This window comes from Haliotis asinina, chromosome 3 (genome assembly GCF_037392515.1).
Source record: "Haliotis asinina isolate JCU_RB_2024 chromosome 3, JCU_Hal_asi_v2, whole genome shotgun sequence".
Lineage (NCBI taxonomy): Eukaryota > Metazoa > Mollusca > Gastropoda > Lepetellida > Haliotidae > Haliotis > Haliotis asinina.
The window spans coordinates 17,758,999-17,769,795 of record NC_090282.1 but is presented as its reverse complement, the minus strand read 5'-3'; the positions used below and the strand labels follow the sequence as shown (position 1 = coordinate 17,769,795).

The 10,797-nt window shown below is 39.9% G+C and overlaps 1 protein-coding gene across 2 annotated transcripts in view; it reads left to right on the top strand.

Annotated features, from left to right (window-relative positions):
• Positions 1-4,794: 4,794 nt before the first annotated feature.
• The window catches only part of LOC137277590 (methyltransferase-like protein 27), an 11,342-nt gene continuing 5,339 nt past the window's right edge, over positions 4,795-10,797 (top strand). The window contains exons 1-5 of one of the 2 annotated variants that reach the window (XM_067809392.1): positions 4,795-5,308; positions 6,970-7,131; positions 7,614-7,742; positions 10,104-10,239; positions 10,619-10,717. In XM_067809392.1, coding sequence (XP_067665493.1) covers positions 7,003-7,131; positions 7,614-7,742; positions 10,104-10,239; positions 10,619-10,717 — 493 coding nt within the window. In that variant the 5' untranslated portion in view covers positions 4,795-5,308; positions 6,970-7,002. The remainder of the gene's footprint in view (positions 5,309-6,969; positions 7,132-7,613; positions 7,743-10,103; positions 10,240-10,618; positions 10,718-10,797) is intronic. The other variant, XM_067809394.1, reaches the window with a different exon arrangement.

The window sequence follows — 10,797 nt, the reverse complement described above, 5'->3', positions numbered from 1 at the left end:
TGAAGAGACACAACATCCAACCATGGTTACACTAAATTCCTTTTCCTTGTTTCATATGGAAATGTTTTTTATAAATGAATATTTATTTTAAACTTTATCAAAGTCGTATGTCTATATTTTATGGTGAGGTTTAGGTGGCGTAACCTTAAATAAGACGTCACAGACTTCCCCAGTTTGATGAGGTGGTATAAAATGATTCACAATACTTCTGGGTCACCTACTATGCGTTTACTGTGTTTGTTCAATAAATATTTGATGCGTACAATGTGACTGATATAATATCAAGTCCGTACCAGACCTCCAAACTATGTTTTCAAGCGGCCAAGCCTCGTTTTGAGGTTTCCACGATATCCAGATTTTCGTTTGTCAGTAATAGCACGCTGTACGATGCGTTTGCAAGGATTAGAAGGCGCGTGGTCTTGCAATATACACGTGATTAGACGTACCAAATAATACTAAATTATTTATACATCCACTTGATTAAGTTGGTTTCAAAATTCTGGATTGGTTATTGTGTGAAGCCCTTTTCCTGGTGTCTTCTTGCTAGATTATTGCTAAAGCGGCGTACAACTAAACTCACTCAGTCACTCACTTTGATTAATATGTAACTATTCAACATGTGATGTATATGTGCTTGAGGGCTGATTGCATAGTGAACATTGCCGCGGTTGAAATATTTAATTATTACCCATACAATTATTGACTAATTATGTAAAATATCATTTAGTGGCTGTGTAATAAACTGTTTACTCCCGTTTGTTTATTTACTCAAGAGTTGCATTGTAGGTGGGTTTGTATTGTCATACTTCTTGCCAAGCGAGCTCATTCCTCAACACTCGCGTCTTAAAGGCACAATGTCATACATTTTCGACAATATCTTGGCCAGTAGTTTATGCATTCTGTACATATGCACTCACTTTAGCTTGCTCTTGATGCAAGAAAAGACCTGTTACTCCCACACTTGTAAATGATTCCCAAGTACTTCGACAAATGTCTCGCACGGTCTTGTCAGTGTTTACCGAACTTGTTTCAATCACAATTTGTGCGTAAGATATTCGTAAAGAGCGCTGCAAAGTACATAACTTTATGAGGTTTGCTTGAAGCACTGCTCCGTCGGTAGAGGGTGCGAGAGTCGATTTAATGCACCGTTGCATTAATTCATTCGAACTCAAAATTCAATATTGTAATCTGAATACGCATTTTTATATGATAGGTTACCTGAGGACTGATAGTATTATTGAGAGAAATGCATTATATATGCAATTTTAGAAGAAAACAAAACTCTGATGCGATATTGTGTTCTTACTACACCAGTGCCTGCTTAATCGTGTATCAATAAATACTCACTGGTTTGGAAAAAACTGTTCCAAGTTTCCTGTTTACATCAGTATATTAACCTTTTTACCAATGTCTGGTATTGAAAGTAAATGTCAGGAACCGAAGTTCACTCTCGACTCCCATGACTGAAGAAACTGAGTTTGGAAATGTTGTGAAAAGCGTCCTATGGACATTAACACCATACAGCGGTCGTGTTTGGTTCAGGCTATAACGATATTTCTCCATTTATCTTGGAAGCGGTATCATAATAGCCTAGTGGTTAAAACGTTTGCTTGTTATGCCGAAGATCCGGGTTTAATTCCTCAAATGGACACACTATGTGAAGCACATTTCTGATGTCATCGTGATATTACCTGAATAGTGCTAAAAGCGGCGTAAAACAAAACCCACTCACTCAATTATTTTGGCATCCAGCGGTTGTTCACGGTGAAAGTATTTACTATTCACAAATTACTTGACCGCCGAGAACAATCCCCGTATGTCAAACATCCACCTGATGATTCACCAGCCGTAATGCTCCAGCTAACACGAGAGACTCCACATGTTTGTGACAGATTATGATATATGGCCATGACATATAAGTGTGTTTAACTCATTTAAAAACACGTACCCATGGAAACATGCAAGGACAGAATGTTGCATTTTTATTCATTATAATGACGTTTCCCAGTAAAGTCATTAAAAACGTATGGAAATACAATTTTCACGAACAGCCTGCAGTGTATTCAGTTCACAATTCAGTTTGTGAGTGTTTACGTTGCTGGTGTTTGTGTTGGTCGCCGCACTGTCATTGTGTACGGATCGTGACTATAATTAGGAGATAATCCTGCTGTGTTTACACTTTGGAAGTGATTATATTTGGTTGAACGCCCCTAAATGTCATTTAAAACACACTTAAATGGCATGGAGTAGTATGACAAAACATTATTACACCAACTCTTTTTACATTTGAGAGAGAGAGAGAGAGAGAGAGAAAACGAGGAGGTGGTGGTGCTAACCTAGTTAAACCACGTGGGCGCCGAATGCAATCGTCCATTGCCTGTTTTTGGTTTTGAGAAGAGAACTTATCGTGCAACTTGCATCCAGACGATGGGCTTTGTCAGGCCTCTCAAGATGCGAGGGCAAGCCTTATCGATACCGATGCCGATTCTCACTTGTTTGAGGCATCTCAAATTATTGAAAAAGAAGTCCAAGAAGAAGGTAAAACCACATTTTTATGAAGCTAATGGTGGTGAAGCTGAGAAACGCGCTTTGGGTGATGTGCCTACTGACACCCAGCGGCGAGATAAATGGGCGTACAACACGTTTATTGCCTGGAGCAACGGTCGATGAAAACCGGTTACTCTTTTGGAAAATAAGGGACTTGACGAGTTGGCTTATTTCATGTCAAAGATTTTTGGAACCTCAGGAATACTTACGCGATGAGATCAAAATGAAACCTTTTCCCCATGTTCCAGGTAGAGCAGACGACCACTGGGTCACAACACTCTACAGAAGATTGTCCCTGAAATGTGTCAGAAGGCTGGTGGAAAGGACTAAGAGACGAACGACTCACTTAAGGTTACCACGACAACCCGACTGTACCAGGCTGAGGCTAGCGTACACGACAATGGAACGAACGAACACTGGAGATGTGTATTTACCTTGCACTAAAACAGTGAGTGAGTGAGTTTTGGTTTTCGCTGCACTCAGCAATATTCCAGCTATATGGCGGCGGTCTGTAAATAATCGAGTCTGCACCAGGCAATCCAGTGATCAACAACGTGAGCACCGATCTGCGCACACGGGAACCGATGACATGTGTCAACCAACTCAGTGAGCGTGACCACCCGATCCAGTTAGTCGCCTCTTACGACAAGCATAGTCGCCTTTTATGGCAAGCATGGGTTGCTGAAGGCCTATTCTACCCCGGGACCTTCACGGGTTCTAAAAGAATAATTTAAGTGGAGCATATTCGTTTGTTTCAAACTAAAGTCGTAATCTAGACACTGAGTACATGTTACATATACTAAATTCAATATTTACCTGAGCGCCTTTGCACCAGAACCAGTGAGGACCAGGAAACCACAGTTAACGCCATACTGTATGACGAGCAACTGGGAGTGTATAGAGATTCATCAGAGACCGCATGCAGACCATGAACACACCAAATTTACCTCTGAAACATCAAACTCTACCGTAACCCTGTCAGCAGCACAAACCACGGACCAGATTCGCATCGAAAACTGCGTTGTATATTCACAATGAAATAAATCTAAATATTCTTGTTCATGTTTTTATTTCAGATTGGCACCTGGACGGTATCACCGCCGTATTCACAGCCTTTTGACACTTATACAGAGGCAATTTTCAATTAATGTTTCGAGGCGAAGGTCTGACCTATCCACCCTAGGTTATACAGGCCAGCTGCCAAATAACATAACCGGTTGTTATCCATTTATCAACATCTGCACGGGTAGATGGAAGGTTGATACACAGAAAATCAACCTGCCAGAACAACGGACCGAGTGGGCTATATGTTGAAAATGACATATAGGGTGATTACACACTAGATATCATAGAAAAAGTAAATGATAATTTTAAAAGGAAACACTAGAATAAAGAATTCTGAACTTTTTTGTTTTGTTTTGTTTTAAAAAAGGGACATTTGTTACTGGTTGCCTGAAGGTAAAAGATGGTAATCAGAAAGTACAACATAGCGGAGATTAAGAACACGGGAATTAAACAGAGAAGATAAAACCGAAACAGACACCGCAGAGACTTTATTTGCAATTAAAATGATTTTGCTATTAACAGCATGGAACTGAGAAAGTTAAAATATTTTCAAACAAAACAACGATAAAATGACAGTATGGCAAATGCAGGCCACATACCGAAACCAAAGTCTCATTAACCTATTCAGACAATGACCTACTTTTCAGCCGATTCGAATTTTCCCGCATGAAAGTGAAAATAGACACCACAAACAATTCTGGTTAAACTGAATTCCAATTCCCTGTTTCATCAGAAAATCGTATTTACAAATGATATTTAGGTTTAAACCTTTAACAACACCGTCTTTTTACACTTTATATCAAGGTTCCGGCAGCATAACTATGGAATCACAGGCTGATCCTGTTTGATGAGGTGGTAACATGATTCCCAGTGCATGTGGCTCACTGGTTAAACCTGTATGTGCTTTTTGCGCTTATTCAGTGTAGTTCTGTAATGCACAATGAGGTTGATGTAAATTGAGTTCCGCACCTGACCGCCAAACTTTTTCTAGCGGCAGAGCCTCGTTTTGAGATTTCGACGATTTCCAGGTTTCCGTTTGTCAGAGCGCGCTGTACCACGTATTTGGTAGGATTAGAAGGAGCGTAGTGTTGCAATATACAAGTGCTTAGACGTATCAGATCATACAGATTAATATTTATGCATCCAGTTAAATGAACTGGTCATCGCACTAAGCTGCGCAATAAGACGAAACCCAGTAAACGTGAAATCAGACAGTTCTGTAATCAGTAGTTTAACACGCTCAACAGCAGGTTACGGATCAAAGTTTGCTTTCATGCATGCTGCTGAACAAAATTTTTCAAACTCTGCGCCGACAAGTAATAACTTTTCAACCTTCCTCTCTTCTGACTTTCTCCACCTGGCTAGTTACACTCCTCAGGATGTAATGTAAAACACGTGACTCTCACTGTCTATTGAAACACGTTATTACCCGGGGATTGCCCACGCCTATACTGTTGTGGATCGTACAGAAGCTGCTTCCTGGTTGGGCAAAGCATAAAGTATAGACACCGCTTAGGTTCACTCTGCTTGAATTGTGTAGTGCGTGTTTATAAGCTATACTCCGGTCGCTTTTATATTGGGCTATCCACCAATCACTTGGTCTCTTGCATCCGTTGAGGAATGCATGTCACAGCCAGGCGGGCTACTGACAGGTATCCAGTGTTTGCTGAGGCTCCATCAAGGATTTCAGAGCCAGGTAGGTGACGATATACTCGCTTCACAACTCATGAAAACGTTGAAAGTCAAAGATAACAGTTTGCTTGGCAATTGTATTATCATCGAGTAATTTTCACTTCCTTCCCCGGACATGCAGTCTTAACGAGTAAGCAATCACGACGAGGACGTATCCACACTGACTTGGGGCGGACCGCGCAAGTAGTCCCATCATTATCTTACAACTTGAAGATCACCACGAACTGAGAGTGTTTACTATTCTCGCTTTGGGGTAAAATATACAAACCGGGCTGTTTAATTCTATTTTATAAACTCAGAAATATTTATTTATGGAAGACGGAGGAAAATATGACGCATCTTTGAACTATTATAAAAAGAATACTTTTTAAAAATGTTTTGAATTTATGTCACAGTGATAAAGTAGGTGAATACGATGTGATTTGACAAACCAACAAAAAATCTGCTGATAGCCAGTCACTGGCGTGCAGACACCAATACTAATGTACTCACGGAATAAAATGTGTGTGTGTGAGTGTGTTTTCCATAGTTGTAAACAAAACAAAATTTTATTTTTAAATGTTCTGAGACCATAGACCATAGATTTTCACGCTTTTTAAAAAAAATCATCTGAAATTGATTAGTTAGAGGAGGGCATATCTTAACATTTTTACTCCTTTAAATTTCAGTGTACGTTTCTGTAAGTTAATTCCTCTTCATAGGTTCGTGTACATGTATTATAAAAGCGTGATATTTCATTCGTCCTTTATTTCTTTTATCCTAACTCAGACAAAATAATTGATTTAAGGTTTCCCTCTTTTTCGTCTGTAATCTTGTTGAAAGTATTTGTACGATTTTCACAATTTCATTCCATACGTTGATTGTCAGCTGGACAATGGCTATGAAAACGCACGTGCAAAGGCATTTTCCCCCATCAACAAAATGCTGCAGGTAGTTGTTACTACCTATTTGTTGTTTGTGTTTCTAAATGACTTCAATTGTAAATAATATGCAATTTATGTAAATTTTACCTGAGCGTGCAGCATGGTATTTTGGATGATAATTATACTTGTGGGCAAAAGAAAGTGACCACCGCTTCGTTGCCTTTTTATAACAGTTCTAGAAAAGCATTTTGCAAAATCTCCGAGATGCACGTTTTGCCATTTTTCGCAAATTCACGTGCTGTTATACAGCCAACATGGTGCGTTTGGGAGAATGTTTAGTAAGTGTCTAAGCAGACCGTTTCGGCCAAAAAGGACTTGACTAACTTGGACAACTTTGTCAAAAATACAAAAAAATGTTCACTTTCTTTTGCCCATATGTTTAGATGAGTCAATTAAAAGGTCTAGTTGGGAAAACAATGATTTTCTAATACTTGTTAAAACTACCCATTTTAAAGGAGTAATAAACACATACACGCCCCAAACCATATATCTATTTACTTGAGTACTTTAACTAGAATGCGCCAGACATCAAGTTCCTATTCCCAGCTGCCGACTATACTGACACGATTATTTACATAATTGCAATGCATAAAAACTACAAAGTTATGCATGTAAGCCATATCAATACAAGGCATTGGTGTACAATAGCATTTAGGCATAAGACATATGCATTCACATTGCACAAGAGTTGTGAGAAAACGGCATCCTAGTAACGGAGCGTACATTCTCGTGTTCTTTGTAGATCTAAATACATTGCCAGGCAGTGTTATCCTAGATGGAAGGAACATTTACAGACGAGGAGAAGGAAGAGGGGGATCGATGTTTCAAATTCCTGGTAGAAAAGGGTTTGGACAATGACGCCATTGTCAAGAGGTTTGACTGCGTAGCTGAGAAGTATGATAAGGTACAGTCGACATTTATTTATACTCGACTAGCTCTGTGTTGCTCAGGGTATTACACACATGTCGTAAGAGGCAACTCTCTGACTTGGTTGACACAAATAAATGCGTACATCGATGTTCATGCTGTTGATCAATGGGTTTGCCAGGATCGATTATTTACAGATCTTTGCTTTAATATTGCTGTGCACGATGTAAAACCAAAGTCACTCCCTCATGTAGAGAACCAGCTATCAAAGCACGACGTGCTGGTACAAGTTTACACTGCAATGCTACAGTATGTTTTGTAAAAGATGCTTTCTATGGCGAAAGAGAACAATCATGTGATACAGGTGTGAGTTTAGTTTATCTCCGGGTCAGTGTGGGAGAAAAGCCCGAAGTAATACCATGTGCTTTTACGTGTACCACTTTGGTGAATCCAGGAATATGTATGATTATAAGTATGGTTGATAAAACTGTATAATTGTGCACACATCTGTGGTTTCAGATCCAAGCCATAATTGGTAACGACTTACCAATGTGGATGGCGGAGAGTCTAGCTGCTCTATATACCCACAGCCGAAACACTGTCTCCATCTTGGATGTGGCAGCAGGGACGGGTCTGGCCTCTTGTGAGGTAATTGAGACGTCTTCTGTGGAAGGGAATACATGTATAATTATACTGACCTCTGTTGTAAAGGGAATACATATATATACTGACCTCTGTTGTGAAGGGAATACATGTATATACTGACCTCTGTTGTGAAGGGAATACATGTATAATTATACTGACCTCTGTTGTGAAGGGAATACATGTATATACTGACCTCTGTTGTAAAGGGAATACATATATATACTGACCTCTGTTGTAAAGGGAATACATATATATATACTGACCTCTGTTGTAAAGGGAATACATATATATACTGACCTCTGTTGTGAAGGGAATACTTCTATTAGTTGCACGGTTATGTGAAAGGGTGTACAGTTCCGTACATCCTTTCAAAAGACCGTGTGACGAATGTATTATCCTTAAGATCTTTTAATTTAGCGTTTCTTTAAACAACAACATTCAACCCTCGGCAAAGTGACACACAAAGCGTTTCTCCATGTTTCCTGTACGACCGTAAAGGGAGATAAAAATCATCGAGTTTCAGGTTTGGTCAAACGACAAGTGAAATGCAGAAATATTTTATTTTTTGGATGTATTTATTGACACAAACAAATACGGAATTATGGCCACAATTTTATTACTCTAATCATACCCATAATTGTTATACGTCAACTTAAAAAAATTGAAGCGATCGACCGTTTAGCACAACCACATTCCCGCTAAGGTCAAAGTCATTCGAACAACCCGTGTAGATCTATAGATCTATGTGTGTCACGCGACAGATTTGACGAGGTGTACGGTTCGTACGCTCTGGCAAATCCGCCTTCATAGTTTTGTATGGTTCGGCTATTGACCAATCAGAATTCGACAATTTATCTTAAGGGTGATAATATATAAGGATAACGTTATTTTTCAGGGCACGATCATTTGCAGAAACCCGAGATCTGCAAATGATATTGCCCTGAATAATACCGTTGCTGGTATTATAGCTGACATGAATACAATTTTGAATAAAATATAATAAGAATAAAAACAACGGCATCGGTTTAGAAGCACTAGCTGCTTAACGACGGAGGTCACTGACCCACCTTTTAGAAATGTAGACATGTCATAGAACAACATATTCTCTTCCCACAGAGGTTACTCCTGCCATATCTTCCTACGTAACCCCTGTTCTAATACGGCCATATTTCCCGGCCATCGAGAAATCCCCTTGCAGCAAAAAAATCACAGCAGGAATTATCTCCCTTGTTATTATCCAATCAGAACACGCGTTAAATAGACTTAGCTTCAATATGGCGGCCCCCATGGAGTTGGTTCATCAACGTGCGAAGGAAAGATTCGGTATTTCATGTTTAACTGAAAATCAGAAACTGGCAATAGAGAGTGCAGGGATCAATCGCCATGATGTGTTTGTATACGTAGTGGCAAGTTTTGCCGATGCATTCGGAAATTACCGAGATCTTGCGAATGATCATTCTTGAAACAACGTCTCTGATTGCACAGCTAAATCTGAACGCCTCCAATCGCGAGTCTTGAACACTCGCATAAAAAAAAAGGCCGTATTAGAACAGAGGTTACGTACGAAGATATAACAGGAGTAACCTCTGTGGGAAGAGAATGAGAACAACAGAGATCACGGCACTATTGAGAGTTACAGCATTCGACCTTGACCTTTACCCATACTACCAGCCGACATTGTTTTCAGTGCTCAACAACGTCAGACCTCAAGTCGTTATTTTCATTGCTGTATGTGGTAATTCATGGTACAATTGTTGTGGTTGGCACAGGCAAGAAAGTGCATAATGGCACAGGTACATGTGACGAATGTGAGCCAGATATATCGTCAAAAACGTTCAGACGAGCGGTAGGTGATTGAACTTCAACAGCTGAGCTGCTTATGGTGTCATCTAACACCGTCGTTAAGCAGTTTGTGGGCATTTTTGATCAAGTTACAGCGGACCGATAATTCTATCCATTTTAGCTATAAATGTTTATTCCGACAACTGTAGCGAGGGGAATACGCGTATATGCTGACCTCTGTGGTGAAATGAATACATGTATCTTCTGACCTCCAGCTGTGTAAGATGGCTTTGGGCTTCGTCGTACTTGTGTATGCGTTTCTTTCCTGTCATTGGATTGTCTGGGACGCCCAGCCATCCATGTCACAGCTGTGCACAAGTCGATTTTTGCTTCGTCTGGCGTGGCACGATCTCCCTTGTCATTGTCTTTTTTCTGGGATGGGCAGACCTCGGTGCATCCCGTCACTTTACCGTACGTATTAACCTGCTGATGGCTGTGTGATTAATGTTCAGTTGTGCTCCAACAGCACGACATGGCATACCGGTCTGGAGGATAATGGCGTATCGTTTGTATGTTTCGCAGATGAGAAAACGTGGTTTCCTACACATTGATGGTTTGGAACCATCTGAAAAGATGTTGGAACAGGCCAAGAAAAAGAACTTGTATGAACGATACATCTGTGACATTCTTGCTGACAAGACTCTGGACATCACTGACGGTGAGAGTAGGAACAGTTGAGGTACATACAGACAACCGATAGAATGCATTCGATTTGTCATATGACGTTGCTATGAGTACTGTGGAACAATGCAGATGTATTTATTTTGAAATATGGAGACAAGTGATAAATGTGCCTTACACTGAAAAAAATATTTGGTAGCACGATTAAGGTATCACCCCATGAGAGGGCCGAGTAGAAGATCCTCAATGTCAACGTAATGCATATTGCAAGTCACCTGTATGGACTTGTAGACCTGTTTCTTACAAAGTTACATTTATAAATAAATCATTAACAATATTCTATAAGATTATGAAATCATCAATAGTTATTTCATAGTTATTTTCTCATGACATCACCAGTATTGGCTGTTTTGCAGACACATACAATATAGTGACTGTGGTCGGTCTCAGCTCCGAAGTATTCTCTACATTGCCCACCAAGGCATTCGAGGAACTGGTGCGTGTCACGAAATCAGGTAAATAAACAAGAAATATTCCAGAATCAAATTACTCTGCGTGACGTAAACCCTATATTTCTCATCCGGTATCGATGTGG